The sequence below is a fragment of the Melozone crissalis genome, unplaced genomic scaffold, assembly GCF_028551555.1.
Source record: "Melozone crissalis strain CALT ecotype California unplaced genomic scaffold, PUWL_Pcris_2 ptg000016l_1, whole genome shotgun sequence".
NCBI lineage: Eukaryota > Metazoa > Chordata > Aves > Passeriformes > Passerellidae > Melozone > Melozone crissalis.
The window spans coordinates 44,240,560-44,265,759 of record NW_026535794.1 but is presented as its reverse complement, the minus strand read 5'-3'; the positions used below and the strand labels follow the sequence as shown (position 1 = coordinate 44,265,759).

Sequence of the window (25,200 nt, the reverse complement as noted above, 5' to 3'; positions counted from 1 at the left end):
CATCTAGGTTCAGATCACCTTTGCTGGCACCAGCCAAGCTGAGCTTCCAGACTGCACGGAAGCACGTGCTGCACATTTGCTTTTGTGTCCTACAAAATCCACAGCCCTAGAAGCGGAGGCTGGGTCAGGCTCCAAACAGTTTTTGCACTGACAAGCATCAAAAATATTTGTTTCTCCTGTGGTATGTTGGCTGCAGGGGGGAATTAGCTAAGAAGAGCAGGGAAGGGCTGCCAAGGTCATAACTTCATTTTAGATCCAGACAGTTACTAATTTATCATCAGTCAGAGGCAGCAGGCACCACCCTGCAGCTGTTCGCCTCTGTGTCATGCACCACACAGCACCAGTTGAAGCAGAACAAGGAATTCCTCTCCCCTGTAACCCCCTTATTTCTATACACTGGGGCTTATCATACGGAGAGAAGGCTGTGAGGGGTGGTAAGAGGAAGGAAAAAGCAGGCATGGAAGAGCTTCTGGAAAATGGCCAGCACACAGTGAGGTCTGATCAGGTGCCAGAATCCACAGGTTTTGCCTTTTCTTGTTTCCTGGCAGAGCAATTCTTTTCCTATCTTTAATATTTCTGTTAGTCAAGTGTTTTCTTTATTATGCCTCATCTCAGATATGCTTTAATTTGCACACAAGTGGCTGTAGGTTGGCTGAATGTGCACATGCTGAGGAAGAGGGGCTCAGAGGCATTAACTGATGTCCTGGTGTTGGCTTTTGGATCTGCAGGAAGTTGTTGCCCACTGGATTGCAGAATGCCGTGTTAGCATAGAACAGGCTCGCCTGCTCACGCTGCAAACAGCCCGCAAGATCGACATGCTGGGCAACAGAAGAGCAAGGAGAGAGGTAAATTTTATTTTTGGATGCAATGCCTGTGCATTCAGCTGGTTAAAAGACAAGGTAAAACATATTGTTAAACACTATTATTCTAAGTGTAGAGTATAAATCCATGTTGAAAAGAGCCTTAAGATATGCTTTTAATTGTCAGAAGACTGGGGAGTTAGTCAGAAGGGGAGATGAATCTGTTCAAGCATTGCTTGCTTGTCTCAACACAGTAAGATAGTTTTGAGTGACTGGAAACAGTTTTGCCATCCCCTGCAAACGGGAACAGCAGAGCTCTCATCCAACCCCAAGAGGAAGGAATGTACTGAGAGATACAAATACTCAATAGAAGTGTTAGGTAAATATTTTCACTTGCTTATGAAACTGTTACTGATTATGTGAGTTCTTCCAACCACAGGTAGCCATGACTAAAGTGGTTGTTCCACGAGCTGTACTGAAAGTGATTGACTGTGCAGTGCAAGTGTGTGGTGGAGCTGGAGTTTCTCAGGATTTTCCTTTGGCTTTCATGTGAGTAAAAGGAGATTGCCTGTAGATTCTAAGCATTTCTTTTATAATAATTTTTAACACCAGTACATGCTGTTTCAACTCAGCATGAAATAATAGTGTATGTCCCTTTAAGGTATAAAATTTAAACCAATTGTTTTTATAGTGCAATTAGCCTTACAAAAAATAAAAGCTGGCACTAGGCCTAAAATAGTTCCTATCAGCAGTAAAGAGGATGTGCTTCTAAAACTTAATGTTATCTCTTATGGCCTTGGGGAGAAGCAAAACTTCTGAATTCCCAGCCCACCCACCTCAATCCTGCCAGGAAGATTTTGCTGCAGTATCTTCCTGTGACAGCACTTTTCAAGCAAGGAGTGTCAAAAGGGCAGCAAAACCAGTGCTGAGAGCTCAGTGTGGCTGCTGTGGCAGGGCAGGAGGCCAGGCCTAACTCAGCTGTCCCCCCACAGGTTCGCGTCCATACGCACCTTGCGCCTGGCAGACGGGCCCGATGAAGTTCATCTCTCAACAATTGCAAGGTGGGAGCTCCTTGATCAGTCCAAGAAACTCACTGCAAAAATCTAATGTCAGCATAAAGCCTTCTCTAATGGAGGGAAGATTAAGGAAAAGTTTCAGTGTAATAATGGTATCTAAGGTAAAACTGAATGAACACAAAAACTTGATTCTAACTGGAAGCAATTCTCTCACTGTTTTCACTTATTACACTTAATAATTATGGGCTTGCTTTTAAGAATTTGCAGAACACCAGGCAATAACTAATCTGGGTGTCTTTATAATACTAAATAAAATCTATTTTCAAACAGGCCTAAAGTGCTTTCTTTGTTCTGAATCAGAGCATTTTATCCTTTTATTGTAGACAAAGCAGTTTTGAGTCAGAAGTGCCACACAATTTAATTTATTGCAAGCTAGGTTAAACTTTTGTATTTGTTAAATTGACAAACACTGGAGGGTAGTACCTTGCTTTTTCTTTTCCAAAGCTCAGTTGCAGTCCAACCCTCTGCTCCCCCGTTCCTGCTCACAGCTGCCTTCCTTGTCACTGAGACTACACTCAGTCCTGCCCCCAGCCCCATTCAAGTGAGGCTCAGGGCAGCACAGAAAGCTGGAGCCTGGAGTGATTCCTGGAGTTAGGATAATCACTTCTCAGCTTACACAGGGCTGGTAACTTAAGGGCAATGAAGTTAAGGACAAAAGGGTTTACTGTTTGCATGAACAAATAAACTCCCCCCTCCAAGCTCCTTCCTGTTGGAGCCTGCAGAGAACACCCTGGGCTTGGCTCAGTCCTCAGGATGAGGCTGTGCCAGTTCTGTCCTTGAGCCCAGAGCTGAGCACTCGCCTCAGGGTGTCCAGCTACAGCTGCAGTGGTCACTCAGGGTACAGTGGCAGGGTACCTAGAACTAGAAGCATTCCATGAAGTTCCTTACCTCATGATTCTTAAAACCAAGATTATAACGAGTAATTCTCGTTTACATTTCCATCCACCTTCATTTCCTCTTGCTTCCTGCCAAGAATGTTTTCCAGGAAGTTGAAAGTGTCAGCAGGTCAGTGGCTGAAATGCACTTCAACTATAAAACCACCTGCACTACTACATTTGGTTCAGGAGTTCTGCTCTAGGCTGTCAAAACCTGCACGAAGTGTTTTTTCAACCAAGAATGCCCAGGATCACATTTAGCCACGTTCCAGTTAGGGTCTTGGACTGCCCTAATTTCTCTCACTGTCAATGAACAACTAGACAAGAATACCACCTTTATCTCATTAACAAGGCTCTTAATTCCCTTTATTTTAAAATTCTATGTACATATGAATGATCTGTATAATGTACACTCAATATAGAAAGTTTTTATATACTGGATAATGTATAGAACATTTCACAATTACACTAATTTCTTACATAACATGTCAACGTTTTAAGGTTTTTTTGCTGAAGCTTCATCAATTTGGTCAAGCCAGTTATACATACAAATGTCTAATGCTGTTTGATCCGAGGAAGAAGATAATGTTAATGATTAAGGACATGAGTGAACTGGTGCAGGAACAAACCCTTTCAGGTCATGTTCAATGGAAGTGATCACATCAGACTGAGAAATGAAGGGATGCCCTTTTAGTGGGGTTGGTGAGGTCAAAGTTATTTTAGCCCAATTCTTCTAGACTGTAGCTCAACTCCAGTCATGCTAATTCAGAAAATATAAAAACTAAGAAAGTTTGATTCACAGTCTTGTAAACAAATATAAAGGAACAAAATGTGCTTATGTACAACAAGAAAAAATTCTTGTGTACCCATTTCAGCTGATCCACAGAGTGCTTTCTTGTGTTACAGTGTGGAAGTTAGAATCACTGACTTTTCCTAGAAAAAAAAAGTCATAGAAAAAAGGAATAACACTGTCATAAACACCTGGCAAGGCAGTAAGTTCACTTCAATGTATTGGAGGAAAGTGCTGTTCCTCATCACTGGCCAGTCTGCCTTTGTCTCTTGCACAAGGATTTCCAGTCCTTAGCTGACATCTCCCACTTCGTTGTCTACCGGGGGTGGTACGTTGGGCATTACGGATGACGTCGTCCCTGCAGTGAGGTAACCAGCAACTCCAGGGCCTTTCAGGAGGAAAACAAATACTGGGGATTAGTTCTCCTTCTACTGGGTGACTGAGCAGCTTTATTCCCTCTGGTAACACTCAGATACATCATCTGAGCCAACCAGACACCTTACACAAGAACATTTTAGAGTTTTTCTTTAGATTTTCTAAAATTTAGGAACACTAGAAACTAAAGACTTCTTAGTCTACCAAGTGGAATAGCTTGTGGGGACCATTTTTGGGCTTGCTCAGTTTTTTTTTACTCTGATGTGCCAAATAAGTGAAAAAGAACCCCAACCACCTGCATAACCCATCTCACCTTCCACCATGGAAGCAACAGTAAAGCAGGGATGGCATTCCTTTGCTAAAGAAAGGCCCTGCCATGGAATTAAAGTCAGTTCAGTGTTCAACTACTGGGCTCCTTGTGTATCTTTTCAGTGTTTTAAAGGTTTTTCCCAGTTGGATAGTTCCAGGTAGCCCAATGGGCTGCCCCATGAAGAAACAGAACTGCCTAAAGCTTGTCTAGCCAGCATTTTGTGCCTTCAGTTGGAATAAAGTGACAGCATTCTTGGGATACAGAAATTCTATACTGGAGATGCAGGACTCACACCATTACTAAGTTTCTATGTTGATTATAATAGGTGCAATAAGTTTTGCCCTGCAGGCAAAGCCCCTCTCCCTGGAATTAAAGCCTGGAATTAAAAATTTAGTCATATTGAAACTTTCAACAAATGCAATAAAAATTTAGGTTGCAGCATGAAGTGTTTTAACAGTAATTTTTATCATATTAGTGACTAGAAAACTGATCACTCACAGAATGTTCCTGCACCAATACAGCGATCGACTTGGTCTCAGACCTCCAGCCTACACTGCCAATATTCAACCTACTAAGTTCTGCTGGGTCCTCTACTCTTCTCCTTTAAGCCATTCTCACTGAGTTCTCCCAAATTTACTATTCTTTCCTGCCCCACCCTCCTTTCTCCCACTTCAGCCAGAACATCAGAGCGTGGTTGGTCTCCCTGCAAACAATCCCACACTAGTACTGCGAGGCAGAGAGCAAAGCAAGCAGTGCCTCTGGCAATAAAAAGCCCTCTGGCTGCAGGAGGGGACCTCTTCTTGCCAGCCCATCAGTGGAACCTGCCAAGCATCACACCCACTGCTACCCATCCTAGTGCAAAAATCCCCCATAGTTATCTCGTGCCTCAAGCTTTTCCATTTTGGAGGAATCCTAACACAGTTCCAAAGCTGAATTCCTGTGTAGCACCAGCAAGTAGCAGCCAGTGCAGGTGTCAGTGTGGTGTGTCGGTGCTGGGCATTTGTACAGCTCTAGGACATGCATCTGTAACTCGGAATGCAGCGAGCGCACCGTGCGTTCTGCGAGGTGGTATCTACCTGCTTTAGAGAGCTACACAGAAGTTAGCAAGCTGCCTGACACAGCAGATCTAAAGCCCACTTCTCAGGTGAAGGGGACTGCTGCCAGTTAGAAGGGAAGGAGAAGAGACACCTGAGGGAAGAGAAATAAGCAAGGGAAGTTTCAAGGGAAGTGCAAATAGCAAAGCAATTTGAAGCAAGACATAAGGCAGAATACAAGATAAGAGAGGTTAAAAATAAAGCTTGGTTTCCATCTGCACTTTGCATTTGTACAGCACCTTCATTCTACATTGGCAAGCACTTAAACATTAGGCAGTTTAAAAGCAGCATGGGCCTTAAGGCCATTGGAAAACTGTATTGCCCCCAGTCTCAAGCCTGACCACATCTGATATAGTTTCAGTTCTTGGCCAATAATCGATCAGCATTTTCTTCCTACTCCTAAATTTATAGCATTTATGAAATTTAAATTTATACTATTTATGAAAATACCAAGGAAATTCAATACAAACTGAATCAGTTCCAGTGTTGTCAAACTGGTATTAAACAATACAAAACCAGAAAACCCCGGTTCAACACTAAAGCGCAGAGTCCCGTGTGAAAAAAATACATCAAGTGTTCCAATACCTACTCTCAAAATACAAGCAACTACTTCTAGAAGGTGTAGTTCCTGACTTGAAAGGCTCAAAATACATGCTAGTATCTTGCAGTAAAACTTTGGCCATCTGATTTACACCTCATTAGTTCAGTTATGCTCAAAAGCTTTACCAAGATTCCTAAATTGGGTTAGATGAGAAAGTTCCTTGTGGCACATAGCTGTGTCCACACTGGCTTGTCACAAAGGACTTTAAAACCTCACCTGTGAGGCAAAGCTTTGAAGACCAAGCATTTGTTCAGCTGATGGCTACTGAGGAGTCAGAAGCTTGCAGACAGTTTGCTGCAATGCCATTATTTGCTACATCTGAAAATACTTTATGTGATAGTGATGTTTTGGACTTGGATACTGTGTCTGTTAAGTGCTCCAGTGAAGGAAGAACAGGAGCAGATTTGCAGTGACATACTGATCTGGGATTACGTCTGCACCATGCAAGGAAGTTCCCTCAGTTGCCAACCTTACTGTGCACACAGTGCACAGCACACACAGCTAAAATGCTCTTCACTACCAGTGGGGCTGGGGTGCATCTGAGGTGCCATTTCAATCTTGGTGGCACCAGCAGGGGAGCCACCCAAGGTGCACCACTGCAGCAGTGAAGCAAATGCTGCAAGCTCCACGTACAGGCACGAGGCCACCCTGGCAGGCCACTGATTCTGGCTGGAACATAGCCTCATACTCCAACTTATTAGTATTCCAACTTTTCCAACAGTACAACTACCTGCCTAACCCTAAAGTTGTGTTAATTCACACAGCCAACTGATATAGACAGGTTCCAGAACTGAAGTAGACTGATTCTAAGAAAGCATGGAAAGCTATTGTCATTCATCAGTTTCAATTACATCTTTGCTCTATCACTACAGAGTACTTGCAAGTCTTGTCAGTGCCCAGATCCTGTTGCTAAATATGTACAGTAAAGACTATGCAGAGAAATTAATTCTCAACCAGCAAGAAGTTTACCTTTTAGTAAGTGTTTTAAAAACTTACTGTATTTTTACAGCACTGACTGTTCAGACCACGTGATGGCACTAGATCCTGGGGATAAACAGTAACTCCAGACTCCAGTGTGACAATTAAGGAACAGTTCAGTATAATTCAGAACATAAACAGGAAAGAGTTGCTAACCTGTGAGGTATCCTGATGTTTGTGTATCAGAAATGAACAAGTCGTGTTTCTGATCCTTGAAGGCACTCCAAACAGAAGAACGGGACAGAATTTCATTTACCTGCAATATTTGAAGAGATAACAGAGTGAGCAAGTGCCATTTGTCATGTTCTAGGCAAACAAACCCATTTTCTATTGCCAAACCATTCTGAAGGGATTACACCAAAGAATGTGGCAGTAGTTTAGACTGCAATATGGAATCTGTGCACATTTCCAAGGAGACTTGTTTTCCATGTGAATTGTGCAGCTGAACACAATGCTCAAAAGAAGTTATTCAGTAGCTTCACTTTATCCTTTGTTCCCCAGAAAGGTGACAAGGAAAAGCAACCCTAGAAGCTGCCCTTGCCACTCACTGACAGCTGAGGGAGAATAGGACTTTTCCTGTACTACAGCAAGATAGGGAGTACTTGGAAGAAAGACTATTCCAAGTTTCCTGCCCTTGAGAAAGCTTTCAACAAAAGGGTAAGAGGAAGGCATTAAGAACTAGCACAGTTACTGGGACAAATTTAATTAGGTATACATCCATAATGCTGCTGCACTTATGTGTTTATTTAGAAATCAGAAGAGAAATTTACATTTCTAACACAAGTTCTGAAGAGTTGTCAGTTAAAGACAACCAGCTCATAGAACATTTCTGCACTTGGAATTTGTCTTTTTTATTAGTGGTCTTCACATGCATTAAACCAACGACTTCTCCACAAGCAAGAGGTGAAGAAATTCCAAACCATAATCATTTTGCAGTGGCAGTGCGCTAACACTTTAGGTGGAATGAGGTACATGACAGCCAGAAGATTAAACAAGGGATGTTCAGAGTTTGGTACACACCTACCAAGTGTCAAAGCCCAGATAAGGACTTGTGAGTACTCACCTGTTCCCCATACTGCAGGCTACGAGACATGGATTTCAGAGTCTTAACAATCTGAGCTTTTGTTGCAGATGGGCTCTCCAGGGTCTCAAGACCAACACCTTCAAGCAGCTTCAGAAGATAAGGGACCAAATCTGCTTTCAAAGCCTGCAAACATACCCAAATGAGTTGTCTTAACATGGACAGGAAGCTCCATACAGAATTTTTATATCACTACCATTAGTGTGAACCAGAAGTGCCAACAGTTATTGCTACAAATGCCAAGATGAGCCCATTTTTCCTGAGCTGTATGAATACAAACAAGAAAAAGCAAAGATACTGTCCGCAATTCTGCTCTATCTAGGTGTAAAGTCAGTTGAATTAGTTGGCATTCCACTTCAGTTTCTCAGAGGACACAATACTACCCTGTGGATTAAGCTTCAATGCTCAGGTAACATCCTTGAACAGGTCTGCTTTTTAGATAAAAAACTCTTCCAATAAGAAAAGCACATCAGTTAAGTGTCCAGGAGGCTCCCCAGATGCTATTTAAGTTGAACAGTTTAAATATACCACATTTCTACAGTCTGAGATTGTACTACTTACTTGGGCTACTAAGTCAGTTTGCTCCTTCTGAAACATTCGATTCAGTGTTTCACAGGCTATCCCAACCACATCCGATCTCTTCTTCATTCCATTCATGAGAGGGCCAATGGTCTCCAGCGATGCCATCGCTCTAACACAAAGCTGTAGAGAGAGAAACATCCTGAGGACTCTATTTTGTGCCAAGATTAATGGTTATTGCAGGTATGGTCAGCCAACACCACACATTTCTCAGTGTTTAATCTAGCAATTCTCCATTATTAGCTATAGGTCCCTGCTCACTTGCTACACAGTATTTACAGTTAGAACAGTCATTTTAGGAACACTAGTAAACAATACAAGTAATTCCAGCTATGCTTTTCTCCCCTCAAGCACTTAAATGATTCAGTACCTCATTGTCTGACAATATGTGCATGACACGAATGGCACTTTTAGGAATGGCATTGTTCTTGTGATTCATAGCCTGGATTATCTTGTGAAGATGACCAAGAGGAGGAACTTGATCAGCTAGCTGAGGCTGGGCACTGAACAGGCACACAGTTGCTGTGGTAATGGTTTCTAAAGTTTCCCCCTGCAGAAAATTGAAAATCAACAGAAAATGTAAGTCAGTAAAGCCTTATCATAATAACAACATTTCTCACTTGCTTTGCATTATAATTTTTTTCCCTAATGCTTGTATATCATTTTGCTCTCAAACTGTTAAAACAACAAGTGAAGAACATGATTATCAGCTCCAATAGTGGCAAACATTCACTAGTTCCAAAAGACAGAGCACACAGGAATTCCTAAGCACTTTTTCTAGCATATTGAGAATCCAGTGTATCTGCCCAAGTTGCTTGGTGGAAGCACTGATAGCATGGATGTTCAGGAGACCACCTGAATTCCTAAAGGATTCTGCAGTCTGTGCAGAAGCACTCGTCATGCCCTGTGTATTCTGCATGCCTCTACAATCTGCTGTCACATCTTCATAATAAAGGTGCCTGTTTTATTCAACATGCTAGTTAGCTTCCATCCTGCAAGTATAACAGAATCTGTCTGAATACTGTTTAAAAATTAATTTTTAAACTGCAACACATTTGCTGTACTCATTACACTAAGGTGGCAGCCTTAGTCACATAATTTATACCAGAGTGGGAACTTAGTGTTGCAGAAGGACAACAAGAGTCTCAAGAACAGAAAATTTTTAGGTGGTGTAGAACAAGTGCCATTTTTTTAGGTTGGTCAGTCATGGAATAATTAAAAGACACTTCATTTGTTAAGCCTCATCTCTAGCAGAAAAGAAGTCTCTAAGACTTAACTGAAGCTAATTCTATGGCTTCAGGAACTTTAAAAACCTTGACTCATGTTCAAAAGCTGCCTAAACATATCAGCACACTTTTAGAGAGAGTCAGAAAGCAGACAGAAAACCCCATTTATGATGGGAATAAAATGTGAGAATCTAAGCTTATCAGAAACTAAAAGAATAAAAACTTAAGAACGCTAAACACATTCAAAGTACAGAATCAAAAAAAGTCATCTTACATGGGGGTTATTTTTCTCCAGTAGTTCAGTAAACTTTTCCAACAGTGCAATGAGAAATTCTCTTGGTTTCCGTAAAACCCAGGCCGGCTGGGCAATAAAAATCCTGAGGAAGACTCCCCCCACTGAAAGTTCACCTTCTGCCTCACCATACACCACAGCAAAGTCTTCAGGCAGCTGTTGAATTGTAAAGTAGAAGTTATTGACAAGGGTATTTGAGAGACCTAAAACTGTTTCTTTAAGTGGACGGGATTACTAATTGTATGCTCTGAAACAAGGCCAACAAACCCTTCATCTTGAAAGAACTTGAGGTAAGAAGTGACAGCAGAAAGAACAGTGCAATGCAGGCAGGACCACTACAGTGAACTTTTCTTTCAAAGAACACAATTAACTGAACCTATAACTGCAACAGTGGCAAACCCTAGTCCAAGAGAAGCACCAGCAATGAGGCTGATGATACAGCACCTCTTTCCTTCCTTGCACACTTCAGGAAAAGATTTCTCACCATCACTCCAGGGAAGTTTCCAGTTTTCATCTGGATCAAAATAGACATTATGATGTGTTCAGAAACTGGTTTAATGTTGAACTAGAGGGCTGTTGGAAGGAAGTAATGTCTAGCTTTTCACAGATACTGGGAATCACTACATGCTGAAACACCTCATTGATGGGACTGATGCAAGGGAATGGCTTAAGGACTGGAATATTTTTTGAGACCCAGTGACTTACTGAAGTTACTTCACATTTACCAAGAGCAGGTTTACTATGGCTGTGTAGTGACAGGACTTTTTCCAGCAAGCCAGTGATATCTCAATATTCTCCTTTGTTGCTGACTTTTGATGAGTTTTAGAATCACCTAAACTATCAAAATGTTCAGAGTACGCTGACAGTGGTTTTATCTATAAGTGTCTCATTTCAAGCTGCAAGCTAGTAACAATAGCATCAATTCAACATGAAACCAGTTCTGTTTTCAGTTATGAACAGTTATGTTTACAGCACAGCAGTGAACTCCTGTTAGTACTTTAAGAAAAAAGCCTGTTAGAGTCCAATACAAGCATCTATTATCATGTGGCTTACAGCCTCCCTGGGCACACCCAAAGCAGAAACAATATATTTTTACCTTCCAGTTAGTGTCAGGGTTGTCCCTCTGAAGTTTAAAGTGCCTTTAAAAAGAAAGTAAGTTTTAATGAGCAGTAAAAGAAGCAGTTGTCTTCTCTACGTGACACCTTAGTCTCCCTCCATCATTGTGCAGCAGCTCCAGTTTCTAAGCTCCATTCTACCCCCATTGTATCCCTCCAAATCCTACAGCAGTGAGCAAATACCTGGATTGTGCACAAACTGCACCTGCATCACTGACTTACTGGTACAGTACACAAACAATGAACAAGTTTATTTCACTGAAGTCTGGCTTGCAAGAATTCTACTTTTTAGAGGCAGAGCTCTGTCTCACAGTTCTTCTACAGCTACTCTGGTTCACTGCCAGAGAGTGTCTCAGTTAAAGATAACTGAGTCAGAAGGTTTCCACGTACTCAAGCATCATTTCTCGAACTGTTGTTGATACTTTCTCTCTGGAGCTGTCATTCCAAATTAATTCTGGATTTTCATGGGTTCCCTCAAAGATATGAACAGCAGCTTCAGGGTTGTCTCTCATGGCATCCATGAAGACTCCAGGTAAAAATTTCATTAGTGTGATTCTAACCTAGAAGGGATGAACAAAAACGACACTTAGTCTATCATATGACAAACTAACTGACAGGACAAGATCACAGAAATAGAAAACTCTACAATGTCCAACTTGTCTTTAATGCAAGAATTGTCAAGGTTTAGACCACAACACATTAAAATAAAACAGTGCCATCATTTCAAATAGCAATAGCCAGTGACACTGAAATCTAGGTCTCTACTGTAAAGTCATTACAAATGGAAATCAAACTGCTTATACAAGTTACTGTACATACAACAGTTTCTAGAAGTCTGCTCACAGATTAGAAGTTAAATTTTGAAAAAGCCTGATTGCTCCTTACATGAGTATTTCAGACACAGAAGAGGATTTTTTTGCTCACCTTTAGAGAGATGAAGGTAATATCAAGAAAGAGTTCCAACATGAGCTGTTAAGATTCTTACCTTTGGACCCACCAGCTTATCTGCAGTCATTTTAGCAAAAAGCTCTGCCGTTTGGGCTCGGACCTGCGGATGAGTTGAGTTGCAAAACATATCTAACAAGTAGATTAAAGCACCTGTAACAAAGAGATAGGGAGTATCCAATTTAGTATATTTTTCTGGTCACAAGTAGTAGAAAACCTCCAATTCCACACTGATTATTTTAAAGGGAAGAGTGGCCACTCCATGCACTTTAAGCCCATTGTTGAAGAAACATTTGCTTTCAGTGTAGTACTGTACCTTTTGCCATGGCCTCTTTAATTATTTTTGTGCTAGATGTCAGAGCATACAAAGTTTCAAGGACAAGCTGCCGACCTGTCAAAATAAAGAGCATTGAGAACTTTGTGTCACAGAGAACAAAAAAGGGAAGATAAATGTAACTGATCTCAACAGAAAACTGTATCAAAACTGCAATAAAGCTTCAGAAAATTACAAGCTTAGGGATTTCTGCTTACACTACATTAGTTAACGAATGTCAAATCAATCCCAAATTCCAATACAGCATAACTTCTTAATTAGATGCTAATTAGCTAAATTCCCAGAAATAATTTGTCAGTGGAACACTACACAATTCAGAAGTAATCAGAATACCTGCATTTCCTATGTTTCAGGTCACACATTTAAGACAAAAAACTGGTCATACACAACATTTTTGTAAACCATCCTTGTTAGCTTTGGATATGATAGTCATTAATGTTTAAATCAGCTGACAGAAGTGACTTCGCATATCACAGGGCCTGTGATGATAGAGATGGTCTAAATTTTCCATTTGTTTAAAAAATTATTTATTTCTATTCCTGCTTCCTGTCATCTTCTTTAAAAAAAAGGTGATTCCTGTTTGGTAGCTCTGCTTTTCTTATCTAGCAGGGGAATAACTGATAGCTAAAGAATGTTATTAGGACTGGGCATAGAAACACTATGCTTCACTGAGGATGTATTGCAGTACTGTCTTTACTGCTTTCATTAATAGCTGAACAACTGGAATGGAGCAGAGCAACAGCTGGGAAGCCTGAGGAAAGCTTTGTTCCAATATATAGGTGTTCTTACTGTAGCTTCTATTCATAACCCAGCTCTCTATCGTATAAAGCTAACAAGACCATTGTAGCCTAAAACTCAGAGCTAATTTCAGCCAGCTGCATTCTTATAAATTCCTGAGTTGGAAACTCTTTTCCTTGCAAGATGGAGAATCCTATGGTACCTACTTGAAGGTAAGGAATGCAGGAGTGCCAGTAAGTTGGCAAGGACCATTGCCTCAGCAATGTTGTTAACACATTCTTGATTACTTGTTACTATGTTCACTACCTGCAAAAGATCAGAAACAGCACTTGATTATACTTCAGCTATTCAGACACTTAAAACCCAGTGTATGAAGTCAGCTAATTCACTGGCCGCCAGAACTGATCTTTACAACATTTATTCCTGCCACCAAATTGTTTTGTCACTTCAGGCAAGAAGGATGCAAAGACACATGCATGACACATGTTCCTCCAAGGAGGAACTGACACCTTGGAACCCCAATCTTAGCATTTTTAGATGCTACTCTAACAGCTACACAATCAGGTTTGTTTATGATGACTACATAAAGCATCCAGACAGGGAGGTTGGGAGTTTGTGGGGGTTGGTTTGTTTTTTGGTTGGTTTGGTTTTTACCTCCAGAGCCAACTGCTGCACCAGGCCAGCTCCATGAACACGCAGAAGGGAGAATATCAACTTAAAGTGCCCTATGCATTCACACTCAGAACCTGCAAGAGACCAAATAAGTTACTCTCCATGCCAGCCAAAGCATTCACTGAAGGCCAATTCCCATGCCCATATTTCACTGTACTGAGAGGTGTTACAGACTACACAGCTGCATGTAGTCAGCCACAGAAGCTTCAATAGCTCATACAGGACAGCACCTGCTACAGAGTTAGAAGATTATGGGCTCCTCTCTATTAATCTAGCTTCCATAGAATTTCAGGTCAACAATTTTTCAAAAACAAGAGGGTAACTCCCCACTCCAAGGAAAATAAGTGATGTAATTCTTGAACTACCTAGTTCTTGCATTCTTATAAAACAACTAAACAAATTCTGTAATTTTATTTATCATTGACCATCAAAACCTATTGTCTTCAAAGACACCTGCCCTTTCAGAATGCCCCAGCTCAGAGCAGGCTTGCTGTCTCCAGCAGGAGCAGCTGCCTTCAGGTTTATAATTGCAAGCACGGAGAACATCCCAACCAGCTATTATTAGATGCCACCTCAGTAACATAGTTTGCTTTCAGAAGTAGCATATAATACAGTAGGAAAACATCCTAATCATTTATCTCAGGCTTTTCCTGTCTATACATTGATGTCTGCTCATTAAACTTTGCTGCCCACTCTCAAGAGCATCTTCTCCTCTTGCTTTACTACAACCCTCACACAGGTGCCATTTAGGTTAACTAGCACAAAGTACTCAGTTCAAGGAAGATTTTATGATGCAAGGAAGTTTAAAAAACAGTTTTTAAAGAAGATTCTTTGAAGGGTTACAGAAAGTTTCTTTTAAGAAGTTTAAGTCTTCCTAGCAGGAGCAGAATTGAATTACATTTAAAACCTAATAATTCAGATATAAAAAACAGATAAGGCTTGAATTTAACCCAAAATTTTGCTACATTTACTGACTGTTTTCCAAGTAAGGGAAAAAACCAGCAAGCTTATATGGCTTACTAACATTGTTTAAGTCTGTCAGCAAGCAAAAAAGCTTCTTTCTCACTGGAAGATACAGACTACAGAGGTTCAGAGTTTTTAAGGCTGTCCACAGAAGAGTATACTGGGGAAGTTCAGTTTTAAGCCTACCTGGGTTGTGTTTTATGACGTTTCTCAGAGCCTCCAGGGCCATTTCAACTCTCCGTAAGCGATCTCCATGTTGATTGGACTCCACTTTCCCAGTCTGAGTTATCGCCATGAGCGTATGAAGGTACTGTGCTTGTGAGCCTACGTAATCCAAGAGGCTTGCAGCAAACGCTTTAGGGAGCTTTGAAGCAGAGATGACAGCAGTTTTAGCTGTGTGGTGCAACAGTAGTCACAGTACAAGAAACTGTATCCAAGTAACTTCTACATTTCACATATTCCTTTCTTCCAGACAAGCAGATCTTCTCTATGATCACTGTAACACCTGGATCACATTAAACCCTATTTCTATCTACATATACACTTAAGAAGCTGCACTAATCCAACAGGTCTGTGTTTGCCCATATATAGAGATTGACTGTAAAGCCAATAGGCACCTTCTGGAATTACTGAATCAACACAAGTGTCTGCATCACAAGCTTGTAGAGAGAAGTCATTAAGACATCTGAAAAGCACATCCTTATGACAGACTTGGTCTCTTAATTTATTCTGCTCCAGTAAAGAGCTTTCTCATAACATGATGATCTTGAAGGAAATTTTCATAACATTTTTTATTTCCTCCATTCTGTTTGCACTCACAGATAAACAGGAAGAAGTGGCATTCCAAACATTAGTTTTAACAGAAAATTTTTTAGCTACATCTCACCTCTAGTTGGAAGGTAGGGACCTCATTGTAGACTCTAACAAAAACCTCTCCCACAATAAGTTCCTTTGCATGGTCACTGAAGACAAAGTCAGATCCATAGCTCTTGTCACAATCACCCTTTAAGCAGAGATAAGCAGCACAAGCTCAGACAGAAAATCTTGTAGGAAGTATAAAGCTATAATCCTACATGGAATAGGCAATACTTGAACAGAAAACTTAATGCTTCAGCAAGTCAGAAGCCCAGACTGAAACATAACACGAAATGAACAAGCAAAATCTTAGGGTTTTTTGTTTTCTTTTAAAAACTACAGAATGAAGAAAGTGACTTTGGGGTAGACAACAATGGATACTTGTATTAATCATACACTTGCATCCCTAGAGTATATAGGAAAACACAAAACAGTTTTTAAAAAAAATAGTACTGAGATTTAAAGTAAAGAATATCTTACTCTCTTAATCATGCTTTCTTGCTGAGATTCCAAAAACTCAATTAATTCAGCTCGTGTCCCGTTGTTCCAGATCAAGTAGGGGTTCTCTGTGTTACTGTTAAGCATCTTCAGAGTCTAAGAAAAGGAATTTACACAATGTAACATATTTACAATAGTTTTGGATCATTATGCACAGTAATCAGCATGTTTCATAGTAACAGCTAGACTAATTACACAAGCAAGTTTAAAGTAGGAAACTTCCCACATTGGAAAAACACACAGGAAAAACAGTATGTGCAAGTTATGTGGTAAAGTACAATCTAAATTTTCATTTTCTGTTTGTTCTGCTCTGAGACACACTTACTTCAGATTCTCCATCCATTTTTGACAGTGAGCAGCAACTACCTGCAGTATCTCTTTACAGATGACTTCCTTGGCACCACTTTTTAAAAGTTAAACTTAACCTTTGCTCTCCATCATCAATATGTCCTTAAGCCTTGAACAATTAACTCCACTTTTTTGTTCCTGTACTTGTTTTGCAAATATTAGTCTATAAAGCAATGTTCCTGTCCATAGTGCTTGAGGCTGAATCAGTTTCTTTTCCCTGCAGTTACCTCAACTGCATATAAAAATCACACTGCTGCTCTCAGTATCAATTTGGTCTAAGAGAGCTCAGTGTTTTAGAAGTGACCAGCTACTCCTTTTATAAATCACTAGAGGAAGTTTTGGCCAATGGATGCTTACCTCAGTAGGACTGACCACAGCAAGTTTTCTTGCAATGTAGGGTGTCAACATTCCAGCCAAGCTTTTCCTAATTGCTGGGTTTTCAGGAGTAGCTTGTTCATCAGAAAGATACCCTCCAAGGCGACTCAGGGCCAGGAGACTGAGCTTAGCAAGGCTATTTGCTACCTCCTGAAAAATACAGAGACAGTTTGAGAAAACCTAGAGCTTTCTTCTGATAGCAAAAATTTACTTTTATACTGTTTGATGTAGATTAAAAGTGTCTTGCATGAAGTCCATTAGAAATCATGGGCTTTGGCAGCTTTAAGAGTTCAATGCTTTAAAAAACAAAAACAACAACAAAAAAAACCACCCAAAGAGTAATCATCACTTTACAAAAAAATCCCTTCTAAAACTTTCTGTTGATGTTACTCTTTGTGCTATTCAATGATTCTAACAAATACTTGAATACACTTGGTCTCTTAGTAAGAGATGGCAAACAACAGCCACTGATTGTTGACAGCACCTCAGCAACATTACCTGGTGGTTCGAATCTTCACTTTTCTGAATCCCGCTCTCCTCCAGTGTATAGTCATAGTTGAAGAGGTAACCCAGTAAGTACCACAGAACTCCAGCTTGGAACAAATGTGTTTGTAACCAGTAATCTAAGGCAAAGGAGCTAACACACTCTACTCCTAAAGCAGCTACTCGTGGTATGGTCTGGAGGGAGAAAAAAAGTTTGCCTTAAAGCCTGTAACCAAAGAATGCCAACTGGTTTCTGTACATAAGATTTGAAAGCCCAAACTTGCTAATTCTGCAGTACTATCTAAGCAACCCAGAGACAAGACTGAAGTAGACATAATTTCTGCAGCTGTAGTATTGGTAATCAACAACACGGCTAATTAATCAGCATCTTGCAAAGGGAAGAGTACTTGAAAAGTTATTTAATATGATTAGAAAGAAGCATTGATGAACTGCTGGGAAAGCACCTCAGAAATGCAGCAGAGATTGCCAGGAGAGTTTTTTATGGCAATGCATGTGTCCTGTAGGGACTAAAGAACACACAAGCATATACAGTCAATTACTAGAATCTGGTTTTAGTCTCACGTTTTCACACACCCCACATGAAGAGTTAAAGACAAGCTTTCCTTTCTTAATTCAGACAAAATTATTTTTATAACATGAGGCAAGTTCAAAAGAGCTAAATGGCAAGAAAACTTCTTAAATATTGCTCCCATAGGTTATGCTGACTTTAGAGTCTATCTGCTTATGCAAGGCTTAGTTGTAGTACATTTATTTGCTAATTAGGTACAGTAAGCCAAACTGCCTGCCAGTTAAAGGGCAAACTGTGTCAGTTAAAAGGCAAAAGTAGCTGAATGTTTAGAGTGGCTGCAGTTTAAATCTACAGTTTAAATGGATTCAAATACAAGTATTGAAACAAGGCAATTGAGTTCTGTATCCCATGATTTGCTGGGATCTTACAGAAGGGTTTGACCAGGCACTGCAACTATGAGGAAAGGCTGAGAGAATTGGGTTTGTTCACCCTGGAAAAGAGAAGGCTTCAAGGTGACCTAATTGGGCCCTCAAGTACCCAAAGGGAGCCTGCACAAAAGAGGGAGAGGGACTACCTACAACTGTATGGAGTGACATGACAAAGGGAAAAAGGCTTCAAACAGAGAAAGTAGGTTTAGAGCAGAGTTAGGAAGTATTCTTTACTGTGAGGGTGGTGAGGCACTGGAACAGACTGCCCAGAGAAACTGTGAATGCCCCATCCCTGGCAGTGTTCAAGGCCAGGCTGGATGCAGCTCTAGGCAATTTGGTCTAGTGAAAGTTGTCCCTGACCATGGCAGGGGAATTGGAATTAAAAGAACTTAATGTCTCTTCCAACACAAACCATTCTATGATTCTACGACTGTCTTATCTGCCCAAAAACCAGAATACTCCCCTAAACATTTAACAGTTAAACATCCATTTGGACAAAGGAAAGGAGCACTCACCTTGCCATAATACAGTAGTCTACAGAGGTCCTTAATTATGTTAGGCATTTCTGTAATCTTCTCTCTGCAGTCCTCAAACTGAGCTGCAACACTATAACACTTACTAATGTATCCACATACCTACAAAACACAATGTTTTATTGGTTCCAAGAGGAGGAAAAATGCAATTGAATTTTTGCTATGTACAATACTAGATCAATGTTTTTATTATCTGTACACACACATTTGTGTTTATTATCAAATTATACATATATATACATAGTGTATATATTTTCTGAGAAGACCATACACTCAGTTAAAGCTGCTGTTTTAAACTCACCTGTACAGACATATCATCTGGCTTGCTAGATCGAGTCAAGACTGCTACACAACGATTAAATGCTTCTTGCAATACCTGTGAGGATTGGATGATGCACAAATTCAGTCACAACAAAAAGGGGTAAAAGCCAGCAAAACCAAAACATTAGCTGGTAAAGTAATTTGTAATGGCTGAAAGGAAGCATTTGACAAAAATCTGCTGCCTGCATAAGTGGTTTGTAGTGCAAAATTCCTTGTAAGTACTAGTAATAACCTTTGATGCTTTAAGAGCTGACTGAGCTGACTGAGGTGTTAGCTCACAGTCTTCTCACATGTGAGCTAACACCTCAGTCAGTGCACACATGACACTAAGCTGTGTGGGAGTGTGGATCTCCTGGAGGGCAGGAAGGCTCTACAGAGGGAGCTGGATAGGCTGGACCAATGGACCAAGGCCAGCTGTGTGAGGTTCAACAAGGTGAAGTGCTGGGTCTGGCACTGGGGCCACAACAACCCCATGCAGTTCTGCAGGCTGGGGGCAGAGTGGCTGGAAAGCTGCCTGGCAGAAGAGGACCTGGGGGTGCTGCTCAACAGCCACTGAACATGGGCCAGGGTGTGCCCAGGAGGCCAAGGCAGCCAAGGGCATCCTGGCCTGGATCCGCAACAGCGTGGCCAGCAGGGCCAGCACAGTGATGGTCCCCCTGTACTCAGCACTGGTGAGTGCTGTGTTCAGTTTTGGGCCCCTCCTGACAAGAAAGAGGTTGAGGTGCTGGAGAATGTCCAGAGAAGGGCAACAGAGCTGGGGAAGGTTCTGGAGTACAAATCTCATAAGGAGGAACTGAGGCAGTAGGGGTTGTTTATCCTTGAGAAAAGAAGGCTAAGGAGAGACCTTATCACCCTCTAAAAGCACATGAAAGGAGGCTGCAGCAAAGTGGGGACTGGTCTCTTTTCCCAAGAAACAAAAGACAGGACATGGAGAAATGGCCTCATGTTGTGCCAGGGAAGGTTTAGATTGGATATTAGAAGAAATTTCTTCACTGAAAAGGTGGTCAAGCACTGGAACAGGCTGCCAAAGGAAGTGGCTGAGTTGCCATCCCTGAAGGTAATTCAAAAGGCATGAGGATATGATTTAGTGGAACTTGTCAGTGTGGGGATTAACAGTTGGACTCTATGATCTTCAGCATCTTTTCCAATCCACATGGTTCTAATACTGTAATATGTGCAATGAAAAGGCATTCTGCTCAAGTGACTTGTTCACATTTATCTATTCTTTCACATTAAAAAATGCAGCAGTTCTGTAACAGAGTAGAGAAACCTTGTATGTAGCTTGTTTATCCACAGTTCAATAGACAAGCCTAGGTCTAGAAAAGGGTATACTCTGCAAGATGTTTCTCCTTCTGTATCCAGAATATCTGAGATGTTAAGAATAACAGGTGTCTCAGGACCAAAAGTGATTCTCAATTACATCTGATTTCCCAGGCATTGAGGATCTAAGATTTCTAGCTATGGAAAAGTTAAGACTAAAAGCATGCATTTCAACACTTTTCTTTACATATACCTCAATTCCACTTTCTCTTCTCAGTTCTTCTGCATTTAATGCTGAACAACTGACAGTATGAAAAGCAAGCTCTGTAGCAGCAGGCAACAGTGGAGATTCTTTGGAAAACAGAAGGTCATCTGATGTTTCAATGGTAATGGTCTTAATCAGCATAGGATAGCCTGCATACTTGTAAGGCTTCAAATCTGAAAGAGGAAAAAAAAAGTCCAAGTTTATGTATATGCACAGTCTAAGCAATCTAAGCCACCACAAAATTATTGGTGGAAGATATATCAGATATACAAGGACTAGGAAACAAAGCCAAACACCCAGGGAATCTGGAACAGGACTGAGCACTCCACACAATCTAACTCCACATCACATAGAACTGTTCATGCTAGAAGCTAACAGAGCTTCACAGGAAGAACTCATTTAAGACCAAAAAGGCTTATCTCCAGCTCAGTAAGCCCCCAAGGTCAAAGCCTTCCCCTTCTCCAGAGAAACTCAAGTATATCTTGGTCTCTGTCTTGGGCCAGGACTAACAATCACCCTATAAGGACCTTGTCCAGTTTGACACAACAATTTTAAGTTTCAAATTGCATTTTTCATTCCTGTAGAATTCAGCGGTGCTAACGCATAATTTCATTTTTCACATGGAGCCAACTGCAAGCCAACACATTTAAGTCTATACCAATGCTGTCCCTAGATCCACATAATTGACAGGACTAGGACTGCACTTGATGTTCTTAGTTTACCATTATAATGTAACACTTAAACAGCAAAACACGGTTGGCTCTGCAAGACTTGGACATGGTAGCAGCTACCAGCCTGGGACTGTAGCTGGAGCCAAGTGTTAGGGTGCTCTAGCTATCCCTCTTTCCCAACTGAGCAATGAGATAGGTTGTGTCACAGCATACTCACCCAAGGACTCCAACACTGGTCAGGATTTGAAAGAATGGCTCATTGTTAATAGCCAGATGATGTAATATCATGTATAACCAGCATCTGGGTGACTGAGTACTAGTGAGGATTTTTCTGCATAGACAGAACTCTCCGTGCAGAGGAAGATTCAAATTGATTAGTACTGGAGCAGAGCACTACAGAGAGCTATTCATGCTGTTATGACTTAAGTTTTACTACAAATTAGTTTATTTCCTAGAAGAAAAAGTCTTAATTTGAAGCCCTATACCATAACTACGTAGTGCTGTGGCAAGTCAGAAACCAGATCAACAGAGCACAGACTAAAGAAGAGAGGAGATTAAAGCTGACTGAAATGACCACTAAATAAATGAACATAAAACACTGAGGCAGCATGCTTACCTTCCTTATGCCTGTTGAAGAGGATGCTTTGAGTTCTCAAGATCAAAATTATGTTTTCTGGATCTGGCCCATCTATCACCTTGGCAGACTTCGTGCACAGAAACTCATATGCTTTATTAACTTTTTCAAACATATCCTGCCAATAAGGAGAAACAGCTGTAAGTGTTGTTAAGAACACTCTAAATTACTGGAGCATAGTTTAAGTGCAAGGAAAATAGAGCATTTCAGGTTACTAGCAACAGCACTAACTTTGCTGCCTCACTGCACTCAAGGAAATACTGCAAACACTGGTTGATAGATGAGCTTTCTTTTGTCTCCTGAACTCTGCCCTAGGCAAGAGACTTTAAGTCAATCATACTATGACAAAAGCAGTAAGTACAGCTGGATTGTGAGAATGGGCAGAGGATGCAGTCAGTCTCCAAAAGGGAGCAAGTAGCTTGTTTAGGTCCTGTGTAACTCTCTAAACAAGACCATTTCTGAGATATGAGTCTGATCTGACTACACTAGTTTACTGTAGAAATCCTAAATCCTTGAATGGTATTAGTTAAATTATTAATCTGTAGCATTAATCTGTATTTTATCATTCACCTAGAGCACAGCTTTTAAAAGGAAGAAAGACAATTTAGGTGTGCATTTGAAAATTCTTAATATATGTAAGAGCAGAATATGTTCCCATTTTATTAACACCCCAAATTTGTGCTGTACATACCCTGCCTTCTGGATTCTTGTCTGGGTGGTATTTTTGAGCCAGCCTGAAATAAGCTTTCCTGATCTTACTTTCATCATTCCTGCAATAAAACAAGTTCCATCAATTACACTTAATAACAAAAACACCTAAAACAACCACAGCAAAACAAGCCTGGGGTTCTGAAAACAGTACTAACACTAAGTGCAATTGAGTAAAAACTACAAAGCTCTCCTATTTCTTTTTCAAAACTCTGCTTTCATCATCTTACACTTAATGGGGGGTAATTGTGTTGTCACAATAGGAAGAAATTTTAAAGACTGAAAGTATTTTAATACTTTCAAGGTGCTCAAAGTCCCTCAATATTTTAAATGAAGTATCCAAATGAGCTACAAGTGTTGAAAGTTAGTATTTCACCATTGCTGTAAGTGCACTGTTCTTGAAGTATAAACAAACTGCTGTTGGTTCACTTCTAGAGACCTGAAGTCAGAAACCAGTGGGAAGATAGGACACAAAAAATTCTAAGGGTATAATCACCAAGAAAAAAAGGCAATATGGGGGAGGGAGAAGGATGATTACACAAAAAAAGCTCCTTTGAACATACTCAGGTTCTGCTATATTCTTTGCTCACTATGGTTAAAGCTTGTCCTTTAAAAGAGCAAAGCTCAGAACATTCTTTTCCCCATTTTCAGATTATCTAAACACTTTAACAATTGTTTTCTCAAACATTGGAATTGTACTTCCAAGCTTTGTTTCTTTTTAGCAAAGCAATCCTCCACTGTGAAAGAAGAGGGTGCTACACGTGACTGAGCTGGTACCACTAACTCATTCCATGTACCAAGTTAAGAAACTTCAGTTTGTTCAGTGCATGGAGTTTATATCAAAGTATTTACATAACTTTAAATCATGAAGACAACTTACTGGCCTTGTCCTCTGGGTAGGTTAAGAACTTCATAGGCATCATCTATTGACATGGTAGGTGGCTTCTTCTCCACCTCCTTCTTCCAAGCTTCTAGGGTATCTTTCAACAGTTTAACCTCAAGAATTACAATTTATTAGTGTTTCAGAATTTTAGTAAATACAACAATAAATACAATAATACATAATTTTTAATAAAATGCTGTTTTACTAACGAATCCTGTATTTTATTCAAGATAAAAGCACCTTGAGACTAAAATGACTATGTAAGAGTAAAATTAGAAGATGGAGAATCACTTAAATAAGACACAGCTCAAATCATGATACTATAGAAACTGAAAAGCTGCATGAATAAATAAAACTGCTTAGACAGATCTAGTCCATAGACTTGTACCACAAAAATCTCTTCAGTTAATGTACTGACATGTTAGCTTGGTTTCTCTTGCAGCATGGACAAATAAGAACCCCAAAGTCACGATTTCCATTCCCTCTCCCCGCCCCCAAAATAAGATTCACTGAAACACTCCCTGAAGTTTCTTGGATGCTTGATTTTGCTATTCAAGTAGTCACCACAAGAAGGATACACTTATTGAGATTGCTATGTGGACAGAACACCATGCTGCTTCAAGATAAAGCAGGATTTAATGTATTTACTTGTGGACCAAAATTCACGATAAAGGAGTTACTTGCAACAGACCTAGCACTTGATTTTGTTAACTTTTAGGACTGGAAGTCCTAGAACTTCTTCATTAACTTTTAGGACTGAAAGATCAAGAACTAAATGAATCCTAAAATACTTCTTACTTACTGGATCTTTAATTGGCCAGTCTGGAAATCTAAGTGTATCACAAAGATGCTTGAGGTAATAAATGTTACAGAACAGCTCATTTTCCAGTTGGGGATAGTTGATAACAGGGATGGGACAGTATTGGTAGAGGGCTCTTGTATTGCTTTGAAGACGAGGAGTGAAGTCAGCAAGATGAGCAGCAATCTTCTCGATCATTAGACGCCTAAAAGTGACAAAGTTTAGTTTAACACTTGCCCAGCAGTCCTTAATCCTCACTCACTGCACAAGCATGTTCAATGATTTTATCTGAAAAGGTTTTCTTTAGAAGTTTCCCACATTTTAGTAGGGATTTAGAATAGGACTCTCTCCTATTCTATTAGAGAGCTATTTAAACACCATGAAAATTAGTGTATTAAATCAATTAAAAGTGATCTTTTCCTTTTCTCAACACCTCTTTACTTTCTGGAAGACCCTAATATGTACTAGAATATTAGAGGTATATCACACAGATAGGTGCTGATAATAAAAAAGTATATATAAATAAGTATAAAGCACTTCACATACATAGTCAAGTCTCAAATCACAGAAGTAACTTACTCAAGACATTCAGGGAAATATTCCCCTTCCCACTGCCAATTCTGCTCTCCCCTGCCCTGGTTCTTTTTGGTTGAAGCAGAGCAGGACACTGACCTTGCAGAAGGCAAACAAGATGAAGCCATTGAATCCAGGTATTTTCAGCTTTCTTTAAGAACATCAAATACCTCTTCAAGATAACCTGTAGTTC

General features: G+C 40.3%; 2 protein-coding genes across 3 annotated transcripts in view; one reads left to right on the top strand and one right to left on the bottom strand.

The window, feature by feature from the left end:
- ACAD11 (acyl-CoA dehydrogenase family member 11) overlaps positions 1-2,195 on the top strand; it is a 29,113-nt gene extending 26,918 nt beyond the window's left edge. The window contains exons 18-20 of the mRNA XM_054273866.1: positions 729-845; positions 1,240-1,349; positions 1,793-2,195. Coding sequence (XP_054129841.1) covers positions 729-845; positions 1,240-1,349; positions 1,793-1,907 — 342 coding nt within the window. The 3' untranslated portion in view covers positions 1,908-2,195. The remainder of the gene's footprint in view (positions 1-728; positions 846-1,239; positions 1,350-1,792) is intronic.
- A 141-nt stretch (positions 2,196-2,336) lies between these two features.
- Positions 2,337-25,200, bottom strand: part of DNAJC13 (DnaJ heat shock protein family (Hsp40) member C13) — a 57,126-nt gene continuing 34,262 nt past the window's right edge. Inside the window, exons 34-58 of one of the 2 annotated variants that reach the window (XR_008482934.1) lie at positions 24,438-24,639; positions 23,633-23,748; positions 22,736-22,814; positions 22,027-22,162; positions 20,728-20,912; positions 19,195-19,269; positions 18,876-18,995; positions 17,419-17,598; positions 16,903-17,070; positions 16,180-16,293; positions 15,731-15,847; positions 15,031-15,208; positions 13,864-13,955; positions 13,416-13,515; positions 12,454-12,528; positions 12,178-12,290; positions 11,583-11,752; positions 11,174-11,216; positions 10,060-10,233; positions 8,930-9,109; positions 8,542-8,682; positions 7,963-8,106; positions 7,056-7,155; positions 5,303-5,414; positions 3,843-3,929 (exon numbers count right to left, since the gene is read on the bottom strand). Coding sequence is in view for 1 of the 2 variants with exons in the window: in XM_054273277.1 (XP_054129252.1) it covers positions 3,832-3,929; positions 7,056-7,155; positions 7,963-8,106; positions 8,542-8,682; positions 8,930-9,109; positions 10,060-10,233; positions 11,174-11,216; positions 11,583-11,752; positions 12,178-12,290; positions 12,454-12,528; positions 13,416-13,515; positions 13,864-13,955; positions 15,031-15,208; positions 15,731-15,847; positions 16,180-16,293; positions 16,903-17,070; positions 17,419-17,598; positions 18,876-18,995; positions 19,195-19,269; positions 20,728-20,912; positions 22,027-22,162; positions 22,736-22,814; positions 23,633-23,748; positions 24,438-24,639 (3,100 nt within the window). In the remaining variant the exon portion in view is untranslated. Of the gene's footprint in view, positions 3,930-5,302; positions 5,415-7,055; positions 7,156-7,962; positions 8,107-8,541; positions 8,683-8,929; positions 9,110-10,059; positions 10,234-11,173; positions 11,217-11,582; positions 11,753-12,177; positions 12,291-12,453; positions 12,529-13,415; positions 13,516-13,863; positions 13,956-15,030; positions 15,209-15,730; positions 15,848-16,179; positions 16,294-16,902; positions 17,071-17,418; positions 17,599-18,875; positions 18,996-19,194; positions 19,270-20,727; positions 20,913-22,026; positions 22,163-22,735; positions 22,815-23,632; positions 23,749-24,437; positions 24,640-25,200 lie in introns of both variants that reach the window. The other variant, XM_054273277.1, reaches the window with a different exon arrangement.